At 36.1% G+C, this 20,481-nt stretch overlaps 1 protein-coding gene and 1 long non-coding RNA gene across 23 annotated transcripts in view; one reads left to right on the top strand and one right to left on the bottom strand.

The window, feature by feature from the left end:
• Window positions 1–2,388: 2,388 nt before the first annotated feature.
• On the bottom strand, window positions 2,389–14,488 carry LOC127970056 (uncharacterized). The gene is made up of 5 exons (XR_008156492.1): window positions 14,379–14,488; window positions 4,779–4,887; window positions 4,395–4,429; window positions 3,340–4,289; window positions 2,389–3,040 (listed from the first exon to the last, which is right to left on the bottom strand). It is a non-coding gene; the product is annotated as an uncharacterized LOC127970056 (long non-coding RNA).
• The window catches only part of LOC127970050 (paired box protein Pax-2a), a 34,097-nt gene continuing 23,610 nt past the window's right edge, over window positions 9,995–20,481 (top strand). For 9 of the 22 annotated variants that reach the window (XM_052572270.1, XM_052572271.1, XM_052572261.1 and 6 more), the window contains exons 1-3: window positions 14,754–15,247; window positions 16,878–17,043; window positions 17,784–17,981. In XM_052572270.1, the coding sequence (XP_052428230.1) occupies window positions 15,205–15,247; window positions 16,878–17,043; window positions 17,784–17,981 (407 nt within the window). In that variant the 5' untranslated portion in view covers window positions 14,754–15,204. Of the gene's footprint in view, window positions 10,521–14,659; window positions 15,248–16,877; window positions 17,044–17,303; window positions 17,325–17,783; window positions 17,982–20,481 lie in introns of those variants that run through there. The other 13 variants (XM_052572256.1, XM_052572252.1, XM_052572260.1 and 10 more) reach the window with 10 other exon arrangements.

Here is a 20,481-nt window from a genome sequence, read left to right as displayed (position 1 = left end):
CCCACCATGATTGATAAACGTGGGCCCCAAGAACTTCATTTCGATGTGAATGAAGACAAAAGCCCGACAATGTTCAGCGAGTGTGTAATGTTAGCGTCATTAAGTGTCGACTCTGGACATGCCCTGGCTCTCAGATGGGCGACTGAGAGATGCCATGAGGGAGGTCAAGACCCATGCTAATTACCATTTTAGGACAAAACACTCTTTTGTAGCTCTGCAATTATTGATTTACCTCTGAGGGGAGATCATTGTGGAGTAGGTTTTGCTGTGAGTTAGGAAGACTGTGACATGCATACATGTAGAGATTGCGTTCTGGTAAATTTCTGCTATAGAAAATATATGCAACTGTGGTGATTTATTAGTACAATTCACTATGACAGCATAGTAATTGTAACATAAACGTTTACCTGGAATTCAAAATGCAGTGATTTACTTGGATTCTCATGGATTGAGATTGTGGCTTTGGTTAAGTCTGTAACAATAAATAGATTTACATATTTACAAACCCACACAATGTTACTTGTGCTTCATAGCGCAAATTATATCACAGTCAACACAATATTAAGGCACTCCTTTTGCAGTATAATCTTGTATTACAGTAGTCCTGTTTCCCAGCTAGCAGTGAACATTCTGGCAGAACAAATTCTAAATAAAAGATGTTCTCACCTTGAGCTGGTGTTCCTCTCAAAGTGGTTCAGCGATCTATATCATGAGCACCACCATCATCATCATCTGTGTTTGCCTCTTCATTTGGCTACTAAGGAGTTCTATGGATGTTACACTAATAGAGACCTACAGCTGTGGAGATACTAACAGCGAAGCAAACCTAACTGACAGTGCATTTTGTCTGTATTAAAGTTCATTTTCCTTGTGAATGTTTTACTGTAAACCAAAATGTTTTTTTAAGCATTTTGCATGTACATACTACATATTGCATTCTCTATATGCACATTGCAACTGTAAAGACATTTAAGACATTTGAACTTTTCACAAATTCAGTTTAATATCAATAATTCAGTACAGTAGCTTAAATACCGTGTGAGATTTCAGCAATACATATATTGATTTATGGCAACCATCTTTAGCAGTAGTTTCCTTCATTTTATTTGAAAAATATTTCCAAGTAAAAACCAGAAAGGGGAAAACAATTTAATATTCGGCAAACAGTCAGAAAGCAGAAAAAGGTAGATACATATTTTCTAGGCTTATTAAATGGATGGGTAATCTTAAGAACTTGCAGAGCAAATTGAAAAGTTTTCTGTCACAACATAAAATATGTAGATGAGTCTGAATTTCATACAAATTGCGTATTGTTCGGTTTTAATCCTAAATCTCAATTGCAGACAACCTCATGGCAACAAAGTGGATCCCTGGGTCATCCATTCAGCAATAGTAGGCCAAATTTCAGCTGCCATGGCTCACGATGAATGAGTGACTATTGATGAACATGGAAGATCAGGAGCAATCTTTCCCCCTCTTTGGCGGAACGAGGGAGGAGAGAGGCGCCTCGGCGGTCCCGTGGGAAGGGTGCACCTCTCTCAATATTCTGAATATTCTGGTTGAAGTTCAGAGAGAGATATCAATCTCACTTTGAAGCGCCAGGCCTTCATTTGTTTGTGAGAGATGTGAGGTGTTCACCAGATGACTGTGCCAATTCTTCAAAAGCCACTTACAGTAGAGACACTCACTGTAGCGTTTGCTTTTGTTGTCTAGGCTCAGATGACTCTCAAACCCAATAGTGAAGCCTTGATTGAAGCAGTGCACCCAATTCACCTGTGCGTTAAGGAGAATGTGCAACCTTTGCTATGACAGAGTGATGCTGAATGCAAAGGGTATGGCTGGGAAATAAAAATGCAAAAATCTAAAACATGAATTATCATAATCAGGCAAAATTGATATTTATAAAAACAACCAGTAATCAAAAACTGTTAAAACACTCTTCTTTTAAAACCTTTTAACAATGCAACTTATTATTTATTTATATTTTTCTCATTTATCAAACTGACAGAAATTATACTAATGAACATCTATGTATTTTTTAGCAAAATAGAAGGAATAATAACTGAGAAATAATGCAAATGTATACACATTTTTTTGTGAAAGAGCAAGATTAATGACATAAATATACATTTATGCATAGTTTTAGTGAAATAACAATAATGAATTTGAATCTGTGTTATTTTATTATTATTGCTATACCATTATAATTTTAATAATAATTTAGAAATAAATAATTTATCATTTTGAATTAGCTTTTTATTTATTTATTTATTTCGTTTAAAAAAATTGTTAAAAATGTTAGCATTTTTTTAGTAATTTTTTGATATTAATTTCATTTTAGTTTAAGTTATTTTTTTTTTACTAAAAATAAAGAAAGAATGCCTTGGCATCTAGCTGCAGTAAAATAAAATGTAAAAAATAATAATTCATGATTTTCAATTAATTTACCTTTTTTATTTCATAAATATATTTCATTTTACTGAAATGTTTTTAAAATTATTTAAATTAAATTTTTTGTTGATTAGAATAGTTGATTATATTTCAATATTCAGTTAATAAGTTAAAATAAAAAATAAAATAAAATCTCAGCTATCACTTCAGTGAACTCATTGCTCCACAGCAGTGTCACACACTAGCATTTATAACACATTCACATGGCTGTCAATTTGCCTCAATTTTGTCTCACTTTAGAGAGGATTTCATCACCTGGAGGCTCTCCACTTACCGCTGAGGTGCTGTTATTTTTCTTCTCTTTGTCATCAACACTTGTTTTCAGAGTGGTGGCATGTGTTGCGTGTGTGTGTGTGTGTGTGTGTGCGTGTGTCAGGATGTTGGTTGCAGTTTTAGTAAAGCAATGGGCCATGCCGGCCTCTCTGTGAGCGTGTTTATAAGGGGAGTCTTCATGGCTACTCAGTTGAGCCTGGTTTACCAGCACTATTGATTGCAGGTGATGTTCTGGACAGAGTCCATCTGACCTCTTAGGAGACTTAAATACATCATTGTCCTGGAGGGGGACCTCGAGAGACCTTCCTGACCACAGCTGAAAACACACAGACATGCAACCACTGTGACATTGTTGGGAAAATAAAGTCATCTTCACAGGGACTATCTACAGACCTGATTAAGATGTCAAGTTACATTTAAATACACTAGAGGAAGAAAAATCAAATATGGTTTAGGTGGCAAAATGGTGAAACTTTCCTCTTAGATATGCATTATCACAACATCATGCAGCTCTTCCCGTTTGATTCCCTTGAATACTAATTAAATTTCTTAACATGCAATCATGTTAACATTAAGGGTAATTTGCATACCATGCATCTTTGTTTTGAAACACACCTTTGAGCAATTGATGGAAATCCAATGAGACGTAGGCTCACCTGCCATGAAACAACCACGTCTAGTGCCGACGCAAGGCAGAGACAGGGGGAAGTACGTTTTAAATTAATTACCATCAGGCCCCTTGTAACTGTTCACTTTTGTAAACAAACATTCTAATGTGCAGTAATTAATTAAATCTGCCACTCTCCCACTCTCCTCTCATTGATCTTTCTTGGTTTTAGCTTCTAAATCTAGTCAAGGTGTTTTTCACTGGACCGGGTAAGAGTCTCTTCCTTTCCATACACATAAGTAATTTCCAACGATCTTCTAGAATCTGAAGGCATCAGCAGTATGATGGGAATATACCAAGGAATTTCCTCAGGAACTTAATTTCCAGTAGAGTAGAATCGGTCTTCATGGGTTGGAGAATAGAGCCTGTTGATTTTGGCTGGAGCTGAGAGCTTAGGGGCCTCCACTGCTTTTGGCCAAATCATCAGGAGCCCTGGGCAGGCATGACTGCTTCTCATCATGAAGAATAATGTTTGGCCTGGCAGATCATTAGGGATGCTAATTTTTGTTGGCTTTGTGATGTCACTCCTGATATCCTGGCAACCTGGCGGGGATTACCCGATGCGGACGTACAACCCGGTTTGCCAGGTTCTATTCCTCGTCTCGGACCCAGTCGAATCTCTGACGCCACCTGCCTGCTAATGAGCACTGGCATTGGGGATGCCCATGTGGACCGTGTAGCAGGAATTACCATACACCAGCATCACCTAACGCTCTACGTGAGCGATTGTGGCATGCCGCGTGACAGATGTTGCGTGGTGTAGGGACTATCAGAGGGGGATCAGAGGCACAGATACAAACAAACCCCTGTATGATTCACCTCTGGCTCCAAATCATCCATTCATAACAGAAATGATTCGTCTCCTCACTCCTAAGCCTAAACCTAAAATGGTTTGCACCTACAGAACAGAAAGAGAGACAGTATTTTCCAATCTCATATTTCAACTGAAAGGCCTTTACAGCTATTCAAATATATTAAACTGATAGTTTCATAATTTACTCACTCTCATGTCATTCCAAAGCAGTAAGATCTTTTCATCTGTGGAATATACAAGAAGATATTTTGAGATATTTGTGTTCACACTTTGAAAGTCATTGGGGTTTAATGTTCTTTGTACACAAAGGTAAATAACTAGTTCCTATAGCTTGTCTAAGAGGTGAGTCTAAATTAAGACCGTATGAGTAGCTGTGGTCAGTGGAGAGTGCTTATTATTTGTAACATAACACAGCCCTACTGTAATTTCGGAACAGAGCGATACTTGCCAGGTGAGCTACTTTTGAAGAGTCCATGCAAATCCAAAAAAAGTCAAAAAGTCAATTACACAAGCAGCTCAAGCGTGCCCCATTGAAAGCTGGTGATGTTTTATTGAAGAGATTCTTTAACTCACATGAAATCCAGTGCGGTGCACCTTCTCAGGATCACTGGTGTCAGGTGACCAGAAAACAACTCTCAGGTGGTCTGCCATGCTTCAATGGGCTGCCCATTCCCCCGTACACCTGAATGCATCAAAGGAACCTATGAGCATATCAAAGTAGGGTCAACTTTACAGCATTAGCTTATAGCCGTTACTAATAATTATTTGCTGTGTAGCAGGTACTGCCTCTCATTCTCTCTACTGGGCAGTGCTAACTAATTAAGGCACAGCAAGACTAACAAAACACTAATTAATTACAATTACAAAAAGATCAGGTGTAGCTGGTGTCTTCAATCACCAACAGAGAAACAAAAAGAGTTTTATTCTAGACACTGGTCAACCAAACACGGTGAGTACAAGTGTTGCATTTTTATACTATACACTCTTAAAAGTAAAGTTTTTTGTATCAGTGTCATAGAAGAAAAATTTTTGGTTTCCCAAAATCTTTTATTGAACAGCTTTTAAAACAACCATTATTTTTTTTAGAGCAAAGCACATATTAATATTCTTCCACTGTAAAGAACCTTAGAAATGTTCTCTGGATTTTAACCATCAATGCCATTAAAGAAGCTTTATTTCTAAGAGTGTAGAGTGTGGTTGCATTTAGCATTTAGCACTGTGGAGTCTTTCAGGCAATATCTAAAAGATTATTTCTGTACTTGCATCAAACTTTATGCCGAGCTGTTACATGCTGTCACCACAAATCGATCTGAAAACAGAAGCATCTGCATCTGGAGATGGGGCTAATGGAGGCATTGCCTTGAGTGTGTGATGGAGACAGCTTATTTTTTCCATGTGATTATCCTAACAGTGCTGCTTATATACAAATGTAAATGGGCTGCTTAGAAGCTCCCCCTCCCTCCATGTTTCTCTCTCTTTCTCTCTCTCTCTTCCATCTGCTAGACAATAGTTTTTAATCTTTAATCCATGAGCAACCACTGAACACCAGTGAATTGCAAATTACAGATGTTTTACTGTCTCAGCTATTTTTTTCTCCCCAGTTTTGCTTTCCAGCTTCCCACTGTCAGTCAGTGTCTCGCACATATCCTGTGCCATCATGGCACCATATGACACTGTCATCATTTGGTAATTAAACCCGTACTGGCTTTAAATATGAAAAGCTGGCAAGGGGAGATGAGTTGATGGGGCTCGCTGTAGTGGGGACCAGATTTCACAAAAGCATCCAGATTTCCGCAAGCAGAATTTTCTACTTTTTCCTACACTATTTCTTTTCTTTCACTACTGTTTTAGGTGCCCTTTACTGGTGTGCTGGTTACATTTTGCTGACTCAGTCACCATGTCCAATTTTGAGAAACTAAATTTGCCCATAATGCAAAATCTAAATATTTTTAAAAAGTGATAGTTCACCCAAATAAATAAAGAAAAACTGCCATTACTGACTCACCGTTATGTTGTGCCAAACACATTTGATTTTCTTCTCCACACAAAAGAAGTTAAATTAATCTCAATAAGTGTATATTATTTATTAGATACATTCGGTACATTTATTCTATAGGTACATTATTTTTACAATGTATGGACAAAACAAAAAGAGACATTTTCTGTTATTATTATTATAGGTTTTGTGTTCCACATATATATTGGGACCAAGAATAAATTGGGACAATGAATGAATGAATGAATGAATGAATGAATGAATGAATATATATATATATATATATATATATACATATATATATATATATAAGACCAAGAAATATTTATTATTATTATTATTATTATTATTATTATTATGTTTTGAGTTCCACAAACATAAATTAATTAAACAATAACAATGATAATAAAAATATCTAGGTCAACATACAGGTTTGCAATGACATGGGGTAAGTAAAATATGACAGTTTTAATTTTTTTTTAACTGCTCCTTATATTACATATAACATTTATAACATATTAACTTTCATCAAATACTATACAATGAAAAACATATACTGTATATAGTTAGATAGTTTCCAGAAGTTTCCTTCTGCATCACAAGAGGAGTCTATGACACAATTATTGTTAATCATTTCCAAAAAGAGAGGGATGATAAATGATGAGTGCTGAACTCATAGGGTGCATGAACCCACTGTGCCCTTCTTCGAAGAAAAAGAAGGGAGGGTGAAACTTATTTAAAGCTAAATGTGGCAGGAACTGGGACATATTCAAAAAGCCTTGCTGAAGGGAAGGAAAGGTCCGTATATCCGAGGGGGCTGGAGAGAACAGAAGAGCTGCCCCATTAATCCACCACAGTCCCTGCTTTGAGAAAAAGTGTGTAGTGTTGACCAGTGTAATGGACTATGCAATAAAACCATAATCAGCCACTCCCTGAGTTTTCAATCTGGAATCACGTCGCCTTCAGTCGATGCCCTATCCAAATGGATGATAACAGGAGAGATCTCACATCCATTACAGACACTCCAACAACCTTTATTGCCAATCAAATGGCCCTGTTCTGAACCCTCCTTTGGCTTCCCCTGTATGCCGTGTTTCACTGTTATATCTGAGTGAGGAGTGTGGGAGATGCTCTCTCTTCTCCGTTATGGCTTGCCATAGATCAAGGTCACTGTTTCTGTGATCATTACACCACTGAAGGTGACAGGCTTCATTTACAGGGCTATGATCAGAGGCTAGTGTGGGAGCCGAGCAGCTCTGTATTTCTCAGAAGGATAATAGATATGCACTCACACAGACACAAACACATTTACAGTGAAACAAAGCATCTCTATGGCACGGGGAAATCCATGTCTCTCTTCTATCACACTCCAGACACACGTTACCAAGCGCTTCTGAGTTAGTGCTGAAACAGGTCAAGGTCCTACGAATGATCTCCAAAATATCAACATTGCGATGCTGTTGAAACTATAAATGACAAAACAGGGTAAGATATTAAACCATTTAAGACCGCATTTAGCAAAAGTCATGTACGTGAGTGTGTGCGTGAAGAGTGAGGGGGGGATATTAGAATCATGCCATGGGGTGCATTGTGGAGGTCGCTGCTTTCCATATTGCAGTCGTGTTAGTGGAAGCTGTTTCCTGTCTGTTTTAAACAGTGGCAGCTGGCTTGAGAGCACCCTGGACTGCCTGAGGGTCCAACACACACACACACATGCACACACAAATGGCAATTGGAAACTCATTATATAGGAATATTATTAAAATACATTATTGTTTGTAAACTAATGAGAAATTATATGCTGTACATATTTTTAATGTTCATATTTTACACACACATTTAAAGTGTATGTGTGTGTGAGTGCACCTTTACACACACCCACACACACACAGTGTTTCATACACAAATCAATAATTTCTCAATTTACAATACATACTATATTTTAATATTCCTATATAATGTGTTTCACACATACACATCTAGAAATAACTAAAATTAAAAGAAAAACTAAAGCATTAAGTTATGTTAATTAACAGGACTCTTTCTGTTTGCTTTATCCATTCATTAACTAGTTAGAAAGAAAGAAAGAAAGAAAGAAAGAAAGAAAGAAAGAAAGAAAGAAAGAAAGAAAAAAGTTAATAAGTGTATTATCCTTTAATAATAACTAATCAACAGTTCCTGAAATAGGCTACAACAGTTTAAAATAATTTTTTCTACGGCTTAACTATATAATAATATCAGTACTTTTGATATGTATTTATTTCAGTAGATCAGCCGTGTACTGAATGATTCTTACAACGAATAATACGCGTATTCATCTGATTCGACATAAAAACCATAGATGGTTTATTGCAAAACGCCAACTATGCGAGGAGAACAGTCGCGCGGCCACTCAAGGCTTCAGTACATTAAAGTAGCAAAATGACACGGAATTATGTTGTGAGCAATATGGTTCAAATGCTGAGCTCGATGCAGATGCATGTATAGCTTAGCCCATCACAAATGCGCATATAAGTAGAGCGGATGAGTGGAAACTTCAGCCGGAGCTTAACAGCGCGAGCGATCGCGAAGAGAAGAGAGGAATGGGATGATAAAGTCTACTAACTGGAACATTAACAGACAAGTAACTTGCAAATATGCCGTATTACAATATCTAAAAGTACGCCAGAGCGTGGTAAAGCTGTAAAACTGTACATTAAATTATTATGGCTTCAACTTCGCCTAGTTAACAAACATTTTGTGTGAATCTGCTGTTTAGGGATCCAAAACGTCAGAATTGTGGTTACTGAAGCCAGAGAGGGCCTGAGAAATCGATTTCATTAAAACATGGGTGGACGCCTTGTTACATGTGCAATGCCCTATACGTCAGACTAGTTTAATTGTCCTGAATGTTATTACAGTGACAGAGACGTGTAACTATTATAATGCATCTAAGAAATAAAACCAACTAAAGAAATACAGGACTAGTTGTGGTTTAATTCAGCCTTAACAAAGGTACAGACTTGATATTCTCAGGATTATTTTTATAAACCGAATCCCTCAAAGACAAATGTTATTTTAAACTTTGAAAGTTATTTATGCGGAGTTGCCCTTTTTTTTACTATTTTCAATGGAACTGGCATTAAAATAACAGTCTATAATCTATTTTTTTTTTTTTTTTTTTTTTTTTTTTACAAATACTGATGTTTAATACAAAAAGATATTTAAAATTACACCAAAACTGCAAATGACGCAGGCTTCGAACTGCAGTATTATTGTAGTGCAAAGAGGAAACGGTAAATTGGTTTAAAATACAACCAAATTCCTTCCCCAATAAATAAGTATTGGCTTGTTTCCGTGAAGGGGGAGCACACCTTTGACTGCTCAACTGAAAAGTTTGGCCTTTCCTTTTTTTCTGTCTGCTGCTGAGGCGGGTATGGATAAGGATTACTGTGATATAAGGTTGCTAGTCTCTTAACCCAAAGCCTTATGGTGATGTGACTGGGCAACTGCATATTCTGGACAGTAATAAATGTAGGCCTTTATGTCATCAGGCATTAATTGCATTAACCTGGTAATTAAATATGCAACATCAATGTAACAATCTCAGCAACAGTATCGATGTTACATTTCCAACATTTAGTCATTTCTTTATATATATGTAACATATAATATAATATAACAAAACGTAATTAATTTGACTTCGTAAAATATTTACATAATCCCAAATTCCGTATTAGCTCGTTTATTTAGTTAGACCCTCCTACTGAGAACAGGTTCACCTTAAAGTTCAGCCAATGAGCAGCACGAATCAGTTATCACAACCCTTCACGTAGCCGTTACGCGAATTTAGGAGCAAACTTAATACAATTTCACGATCAGACGAATTAAAGATGATAAGTGCACACATAAGCATATATATGTATTTTCAAATGATCATGAATATTCATCAGTACAAGTCCTACCTTTTAGTTTCCTATAGCCTGCAGTAAACGCCTGCGTGCGGATCTTAGCATATCTCCATACTCTTAGTCCCTTTTACTTCCAGCAGACAGGTTTTAATCTTTTTATATCACACCTGCAATGCTTTATTTGCTTTGATTGCTATTTTCCCTCCTTTATCAATCTAGTTCAGTGGAGCAGAGGTTGCTCTCCTTTTTTGTTGTCGTCTAAACCGTTTAGTTTTGGATGATCGGTCAAAGGTTGTGAAAAGCAGCGGGGAGAGGCAGGACGCCCAGCCGAGGAGGGAACGCAGGAGGCCGGACAGATCTAGTGGGCTGCATCGACGAAACGGACCATTAGACAGGGAAAAGCCATGGCTCACAGCTCTGGTCGATCAGGTAAGCGCAGGGCTCTCTTTTCGTCTCGCCAAACAGTGTGAATGTTTATTTTCTAGCGGTAGGGGTGAGTCGCCGTCAGCTCAGGTAAGAACATACAGTAGGTGTATACTTTACGAACGCAAACTACTTGACCAGCGACTAACCTTTATTGGCCGCCCTATAATGTTACAAGTCTGCTCTCTGCGTGCTGAAAAGTCTGGCATTTGACTTGACGATCTGTACATTTAAAGTGGCAACTGATTCACACTGGGAATATGCTATTATGCGATGTTATTAGCTGGGCCCGTGTGTTGACATAAGTGCTCACTGTAATCCATAATAGTATTACTGCGGGATCTCCCACTGAATCATTCAAATATTAATTCCCCCCAAACATCAGCATTTTTGCGACTGAATAGCCTATAGTTTGCTGGCAATATTAACATTAGCCTACATAAATTAATATTTCCATTATTTTTTCCATTATTATTATTACTAGTAGTACTGTCCTTGTTGTTGTTATTAATAGGCTATTATGCTACTGTTGTTTTCGTTGTTGTTTATGTTGTTCGGTTAATTGAAAACATAGATCATATGCTAATTCACTTTTCTATTTTGGGTGTAAATGCGAAGATCAATATAACACTTGTAATAATCTAATTAATTATGGTAAAATTAAAAGCAAGTACAAAATCAATCTCTGATGCTGTGGACAGAACTCAATTGATGGTCCATCTGTTCACTCTATAGACATCATGAATGGGTAATCTAAAGACACAGCTGATATCATGACTGAGGTTGTGAATGCCGTTTTGTTGTTTTGGTTACAGCGGTCAATATTTGGAAACTTTATACTTTGGTTTATTGAGGTATTTGATTTTAAAACATCTCAATTGTAATTAATATTGGAATGGATGATTAATTTATCGATAAAAATGTTTTTGTATTTTTTTGGGTAGGCTATTGTGCAAAACACTAATATCATTATTAGCTACCATATTATCATTAGTATTATTATTACTATTAATGCCAGTGTTATTTGCAAAATTTTCCATCTGTTTAATTTCTGTGATTTGCCTACTCTAAACTTGAAGAGAGATTGTTTAAACTTTTATTTCAGTTATAACTTTTTTCCTCAAGGAAAATAATATTTCTCTCTCTCTCTCTCTCTCTCTCGTTTTTTTTTTTTTTTTTTTTTTTTTTTTGTGATAACTCAATACATCTCAAAAACACAACTAGACACGCCATTTTCAAACAATCCGGCGACTGAAATTCGTGGTAAGCGTAGCTATATCATTTTTCTTAAAATTCCATTATGGGTTACTCCTGCCGTAAAAGCTAAGGATGCTTGCATTCAGCTATAGCACACTGACGTGGACAGCAGGTTTAGTGGAGTGGAAAGTATCGATTGGTGACGCTTAGAATATTACAGTGTATTGAGATGAAACCTATGGGCTTTTAAAAGTGGAAATAGAAATATTGGATAGTGGAACAGAAGTGATTTTCTGCGTTCTCATTGGACGTTAATCGCTGTTCACTTTGACTAACAAACGTATGTGGCGTTTGCAGAGGCTGTCAAAACAGATGCACTATAGCACTGCACCTTCTCTCTCTTTCTCTGTCTGTCTCTCTCTTTGACACGTTCGATCACTCTCTCCCAATCGTTCTCTTAAGAGTAAAACCTCCTGGTTGGTCTAAAAAAAGAATGCAAAATGTAAAACATGATTTCAAACAAACCTGACCTTTTATGGAATTATTATTCTTTTATTTTATTTTATTTTTTTTTTTTTTTGCATGTTTCTTATTTATTTAAAATTGCACTCTTGCAACGATTTTCCCTTGCCCAGCTTTGACAGGGCGATAATATTACAGGATATGTAGCATATATATATATATATATATATATATATATATATATATATATATATATATATATATATATATATATATATATATATATATATATATATAATGAAAACATCGAGGAGCCACATTAAATATAATTTTATATTGTAGCACAGAAAAAGTCCCAATATCCCACTTTTAGTATTCAGTGGCCACTATGATCAGTTGCAATTAGTTTTCCTATCATTTAACAGAGGAAGTAACCAATATAGTAAAGGGGAGTGGAGGCAAAAAGCTGGGGTCTTGCGGGGAAATAAAAGCAGCTTTAGGGGAAATGTGTAGTCGAGTGTGAAATTACAGCCCATGGTGTTACATATTGTACCAGAAGCTCCCTCCAAAAATACTAACAAAAAGAAGAATCGTCCCCAAATTTAGCCGGAAGCCATAACATAACATAGCCTCCTGTTCTTTTAGCCGAAACTACAACGGTCACAGGGCGAACACTTCATAAATGTACAAGATCCTTCTTCAGTCAAGCCGAAGCCTGCACTTTTTACTAATTACTACAATATTTTTTTTAATTCTTAAATTCAGATCTGTGCGTAGCCTATTTGCTATTTACAAAAAGAGAGAGATAAAACAGTACAAACAATAATAATGGCAACAACGATAACAGTGTGATAATAATTGAGTGGGATACGTAAAACGAGTCCATACGATTGTATTTGAATTTTAACAGTTAAAAAAATACATACATTTTCATTAAAAAATAAAAATAAATTTAAAATAGCGCGCGCTGAATTTATCACTTGCTTTAAAAAGTATTTAAAAAGTAAACATAATCACAGTATGTTGCAGGAGCTAAAAACTTATTCTGAAAGAGCCTCTTTCTTTTTTTTTTACCTGAGACAGTAGAAGTAGTCTATATGAACATTTAAAATCGATTTATTAGAAATGTTGCCTTGATAAAAAAAGATTGGAGATAGATAGATAGATAGATAGATAGATAGATAGATAGATAGATAGATAGATAGATAGATAGATAGATAGATAGATAGATAGATAGATCATTTGTTTAAAATAAAAGTAAAGTAAAGATAGAAGAGTCTAAAATAAAATAAAAAATAGCGAAGCGTCAACTGAAGCACAAGGGTACACTCAGAGATCAACTTTGGCATAAACAAACTGACAAAACCACGAGTCAACGATGTACAACCATCTATTGCAGTTCTAAAAACATTTTTAGGCTATATATCCGAGCAATAATAACATGAAAGATAAATAAAAATGAGAAAATAAATAAAACCTAGAACTCACTAACAAACATTAAGTTCATCACTTGTCATCAACAATAAAAAAACTGTTGGATAGCCATAAAATAAACTTCAAGAGCTTCTCTCGGTCAAATAAAGCAAACTAAGCAGCGCCATCTACAGAAATGCCTACAATACAGCAGCTTAAACAGCATGGTCAAGACACACACATACACACACAAAATAATTTTACTAACATTTGACTGCGAACTTCGCAAACTTAGTAGTGTTGTTACAGTACCAAAAGCGATGTTAAAATGATAATTCTCGATTGTCATATAGCTGTCAGATGCAGCAAATATTTGTTATAAATTCAGATTTTAGGCTATATTTATATCTGTACATTGCGCATATTTACGCTTTATATTATTGTTCACATTATCTACTTTTTTAGAAAAGAAATGCATCAGTTCTGTTTTAGAAAATAAATGCCATAATATTGCTTAACATTTTACTATTAATTAACGCCAATGCATTAGCAGACAAACGATGTTCGGTTAAAAAATGTGAAAACACCCAACAGGACCTAAATGAAAGAAAAACAGACAGTAGAAATTGAAAACAGTTGTTACAAAAATTAAGATGTTCCTTCATTTTAAAATAGTCTCATCGTGACAACATTATGCCCATCAACAGCACTTTTTTTTTTTTTTTTTACATTCAGTCTACGTTTAGGTCACCAATATGATTCAAACATGATTCATATAGTTTGACAACATACAGTTTAGAAATACCACGATGCCTGGCCGCTGGTGGTACCGCTTCCTTTCCACTCGTCTTTTAATTTCCTCGATTTTTTTTAACCCATCTCTCCTCATTTCCCTGTTTGCATCCCTCCCCTTCCGAAGTGTCAGATGAAGAGACCTCCTCATTTGGTGCTCCAGCTTTTTGCGTTGGCGAATCACAAAGTGTTGGAATCTATTGCCTTTGTCTGACATGTCATCCATCTCTATGCGAGGGGGGATCTGGGAAGGAGGGGGGCGGTGGACTGCAGCTTTTAGAAACAGACACACTGAGAAGAGGGGTTTCAGTCTCAGCCCAAAGCTTCTAACAGGCACATCCCATTCTTGAAGAGAGGGGGACCAAGAGACACTCGCCGTGTCCATGTTTTTTCCTGTCATCCCCGCTCGAATCTGACTGTACCCCTCAGACTTTACCAGAAACGCTTCTCCATATCGAGGAATTTACACTGCAGTTTCATCAGAGGACACTGGAGGAGACGCAACCACTAATGCTTGCGTTCCCTTAAATATGTAGCAAACAAATATTAACTGAACGACTGATTACGCTTACGTTCCTGCATGCGTAAAATAATTTTTTGAGAGACCAGTGCAGGACATGATCTGCACCTGACCAGCCTCGTGTCTTCACTGAATGGACTGATCAGCACAAGATAAAGTTCGTCGCGCGCTGAAGAACTTCTGTACACTGGCATCGGAAGCACTGCGCTTTGAACGGATAGCGATCTTTATTAATTCCAATTAAAGCTACATAATCAAGGCGAGACGGCGACCTCAGTCGATTATCTTTCCTTCCTTTGCTATCCCATGGATATTCACTGCAAAGCAGACCCCTTCTCGGCGATGCACCGTGAGTAAAATATCAGTTTTTCCTTAAAAATCTCTACATAGGTTAGCATAAATAAAGTCTAAATTGTTGATCGTTTCAGTAGAGTTGGCTTTGTAAGACTATAGGCTATAGCCTAATGTTTCCGCGTTAAGCTATTTACTCTTAAGTTTTCCAAAGCTCTTACAAGAAATGTAGGAAATGATTGTTAAAATATTTTATAGCCTAATTGACGCTCAGTAAAGCAAATACAAAAAGTAGTCACCGCGAATAAAAATACGATCATTTCTTATATTTAGCGGCATTGAAATCGTTTGTTCCGAGCGACAAAAAAAAGTCGTTAAAAAGTCGATTACAATATTTAGCTTTATTTAAAATTAATCAATCTGCCTTGTAAGTAAAACTTAAATGATTATGATATTATAAAAAATATATATTCTTAAAAATATATACTTATACAGGTATATTATAAGTTCGGTTTCTGAGTAAATTACTGTGGGATGGCAACATATGTAGTTACAGCAAGAAAATAGATAAAAATCAAAAGCGCCGAATTGTCTAACATGTGCCAACGCGATAATACCAGATGAATTGCAAAATATTAAATTATTTTACATAACACTGCCTTTTAAAACTCTGCATTTTAAAAAGATTAATTTATTATGGAAATAAATGTGCTCTACATGAAAAAAAAGAGTTGTTTGTGCGATTTTTGTTAAAAACAGGTATTGTAACAAGATGACGGAAGGCCTGGGTCTAATTTAAATAATTAATTCTTAATTATTTTGCAGTAGCCTACTCCATGGTTGTAATATGAGTTATCAAAGCTCTTTTTAATTATTTACAATAATTGTGCAAGGAAAATTAAACAGGCTGAAACATAATCTATGCGACATGTGTTTGGCTGCAATGGAATAGAAGAGGAAAATACTACCTAACTGCAGCGGGTCTTATGGATATAGCACATGACGTTTGTCAGTGTTTACAATCATGAGTGCGTATAAAAATATGGTTATGAATTATTATTATTATTATTACTACTACTATTACTTATTTCTTACTATTACTTAATATTATTATCTACAATATTAGATATTTATCATGCTATTGTGCTGACAAAATATATCTATAAGCATAAGGAAATTAATTTAACGAACTATAAATTAAAAGACTACTGTCCAACGTGCAAAATTAATTTTAACTGTATGAGGAAAACATTGCAGCCGCGTGAACCTTTCAATAACCTTTCGATTTATATATATATATATTCATAGTATTGTCATAATAGGCCTACCAAAAGCAATATAAAAAAAATAAATAAATAAAAAGAAACGGTACAAACAAACAGAAAGTACTGGGACGTCAATACCTTTACGGATACATTTTCCATCATGTTTCTTCGTAAGATAAACAATATAGCCTAACTATCTTATTGTTTATCGTTGCCCACATGGGCACAGGTGTGTGTGTGTATGTGTGTGTGTGTGTGTACGCGCGCGCTTCCATGCAGAGAGTGTTAAGAGAGAGAGAGAGGGTGAGAGGAGAAAGAGAAAATTAAACGCTTCTGTATGGTAGCCATGTTCACGGCGAAGCCTAACTTCTATATGTATGTAATGTTATGCTTTTTGTGTCTGTGTTGTTGTATCCCATATAGGGCACGGCGGTGTGAACCAGCTAGGAGGGGTGTTTGTGAATGGCAGACCCCTACCTGACGTGGTCAGGCAAAGAATCGTGGAGCTCGCGCACCAAGGAGTCAGACCTTGTGACATCTCAAGACAACTACGGGTCAGCCATGGCTGTGTCAGCAAAATTCTTGGAAGGTACGGAAAGATACAGATGCAGTGAATTTGTCCAGTTATACACGTGTAGAAATAGCAATAATAATAATGAAATGTTTGCTTTATGTAAATAAAGATCTTAAACATTATTGTACTGTTATGTGTCGTGTTAATAAGTTTTTCCCTTTTAGTGGAAAAGTATAATATTAAATATTTCTGACCTTAAATTCATTGTTGAGGAGGAAGGATATGTTTTCTAGGAAACTGTTATAGATTTTTGAATTTTCTGAAATATTTTTCAGCTATCAAAAGGATCTTATAAGGTATTCTGCACTTTAAATGTTCCTTAGAAATTATGAGATATGTGTTGGTGGCATGTATTAATCGTGGGGTGCATGGGACATATCAGTCGCTAAAGAAACCGTTTGATAAATGGATGATTACGATTTTAGATCGCAGCATACCAATGTTAATGATTCAACACGGAAAAAAGTAAAAAATAAATAAATAAAACATAGGTGTTGAAATAAAAATTACACCTTTTCCCGTCGCAAGGGTTGGGAAGAAAAATCACACTTGGTCATTTGAAAAAAAAAAAAAAAAAATTAATGAACACATTAAATTGACAGATTATTTAACTATTTATGACTCGTATCCATAACGCACAGTTTATAAATATGCTCAATGCCACACGCTAGCTAACAAAGAAAAGAAAAAACGCCATTAGTCTTGACATGTAAGGAATTTTTTAAAATAACGAATTATCGTTCATCTTTTTCTAGATACTATGAAACCGGCAGTATTAAACCTGGAGTTATCGGGGGGTCCAAACCAAAAGTGGCGACGCCTAAAGTTGTGGATAAAATAGCAGAATACAAGCGGCAGAATCCCACAATGTTCGCCTGGGAGATCAGAGACCGACTCCTGGCCGAGGGCGTCTGTGACAACGACACAGTACCGAGTGTTTCATCTATAAACAGGTAAAGCCATTTGAATTTCGATTTTCAGTTTAAAATTTCTAATTAATCTGAAAGGCATGATGTCAAAGCCTAATATTTAATACTAATATTTCCGTTCTCTACTCACCTTCAGCAGTAGGCTACTGTTATTAAAACGGCAAATCCTAACACTTACGGCCAAATTATCATCAGCTAATTTGAAAACCCTTTAGAGGCCTTGAACAGACAATTACACATCGTTTCCAACTGACGATGCGTATTCAATGTGTGATGTGTTTTTTATTTTATTTTATCTTAATTGATTTATTTATTTTATTCTTACTCCCAGGGTGGTCTCAAATGTGCAATTCAATCCCAAATCTGTCCACAGCCTGCAGAAGATCTATAGTTGAGGTCGCGAAAATCACATCTGTCTCGCTGAAAACCAATCAATACTCTGTAACCAGATCAAGTTGCACTGGGAAATACGCGACTAGACATCACTGCGTTATAGGCTACGGAATATACATATAGTAGTACGCAAGACAAAATAAAGTTAAGGCGATGTGTATTTTTTTATATTTTCTACTTAACTAATATTTTTTTTACTATACTATTATTATTATTAGACTATTATTATTATTATTATTAAACAAAAATAGTGTAGTAAAATTATGTAGCTAATCATTTAAAATACGGTGGGTGTGTAACTGTGCTTCTATCAGCAATTTCCGTGAGCTATTAAACTTAGCAAGGACTACCAAACAAGTCCTGTAGTTCTTATGTTATCGTAAATAATGCAAGGGAGATCATATGCAGCCCCTACTTATGTCTACCTACATAAAATCAATCAGCTGAAAATAAAAAGTCCTAACAATGTTACTATTCGTTTTCTTATTTCTTATTAAAATACAAAGGCTAGCAAGACTATCCCAAGTGAGATGGAGTCATGGTGTTGGGGGTGGGGTGGTGGTAGAAGAGCGCAAGAACAAGGTGAAAAAGGCCTACCTGCAAGCAGGAGTAATGAACTTTGGTTAGGAGGCACTGTTCCATAGAGCTGGCCAGCAGCATTACATTTTAATGAGCTGAAGAGAGATCATGGGCCGACCCACACAAGACATTTCCTAGAAAAAAAAGAAAAGAAAAAAAAACGGGGGAGAGAGAGGCTGAAAAAATTCATTTCATGCACTATGGCTGCTTAAAAAGGGCAATTTGAACAGGTCTCAACACATGTATGTGGTAAATTTTTAATCTGCATTAATGACATGAAAAAAGAGCCAATACACCTTCGTTTCCAATGTTGTTCAAGTTGTCATCTCAGAGGAGGCCATTGTAAGGACCTCTTTTTATGTCTAAAATTAATATGTATAATGACATTGCTGGAATGTAATTCAACTGCTATTCTGAATCATACAAAGATGGGTTTTCTGTGCTCAAGGTACATGTAGGATGAAACTATCTGAGCTAATAATTTCTAAACTTGCAGATATTATTTGATAAAATAGGATTTGCTACAGTAAACATCAGTGGTGGCTCTTGTGCTTTGAAGTGAATTGGTTTACACTTTGATACTGCTGAAAGCAGGCAAGTGCAAACAAAATGCAAATACTATATTTTAACACTTGCTATGATCATAACAGAACATTTAACACAGGCTGCAGTCACCTAGTCAAGCTGTAAGCCTTGTGCCATTTCAAACAGGTGTTATTGTAGCCTGTCTAAAAGTATTCCCTCACCAGTGAGCAGACTTTACAGGCAGGACCCTCATGCACTGAGCGCTCAAGAGGTTGACCTCTGCTCTGTTGACATTAGAAGATGTCGCAGCTTTAAGCACATTTTCTCTGCATGAATTATTAAAGATTACACACTGTCTGGGGTGTTCTCTGTGTCCTCCTCACAGCATGAAATCACTGGCACACAACCAGTTCTGAACCCTTCTATCGCCTGAATCCTAAGCGTCCATAGCATCGATTCATATTTTAATATTTCCACAGGGAATTCTCAGCACCCTGGCAAGTCATTAATTCACACCTTCCAAATAGCTCATTCGATAGCGAGAACATGGATCCAAGCTATTGAATCTAAGTGGCTAATACAAATCGTAGGGTTAAATCATTGTTTGTTAAAAAAAATCACACAATACTCATAATGCTTAAATAGATTTGGCTATATAGAACTATTATTTTCTTTTTACTAAAAATATATTTTTTTTAATCTTGCCACTTCACTTCACTCAAATTATCACCACATATGGAATACGAATTTACATCCATGTTATAGTTTATACAAATGTGAAAATGTGTAGCCAACGAGTATAAATGAGTTCCTGGAATAAGGTGACAGCTTCTTCACTGAAAAGCGTGTCCCAGATTAAAGACATCAGATGCTGCAGTGGGCTTTGGTTAAGCAATGAGACACTATTGCTTTCCTGTCACATATAATTTATAGCCCTCCATTTGCATCTGTTCTTCTCTTCCTCTAATTCCCAACTTTTTTTTTTATCCCCAAGTCCCAATCAATAGGGCCTCATCCGCACTAGCAC

Source organism: Carassius gibelio, chromosome B13, assembly GCF_023724105.1.
Source record: "Carassius gibelio isolate Cgi1373 ecotype wild population from Czech Republic chromosome B13, carGib1.2-hapl.c, whole genome shotgun sequence".
Taxonomy (NCBI): Eukaryota; Metazoa; Chordata; class Actinopteri; order Cypriniformes; family Cyprinidae; genus Carassius; species Carassius gibelio.
Note: the sequence above shows the minus strand (reverse complement) of the source record. Positions and strands in the feature narration are given on the sequence as shown.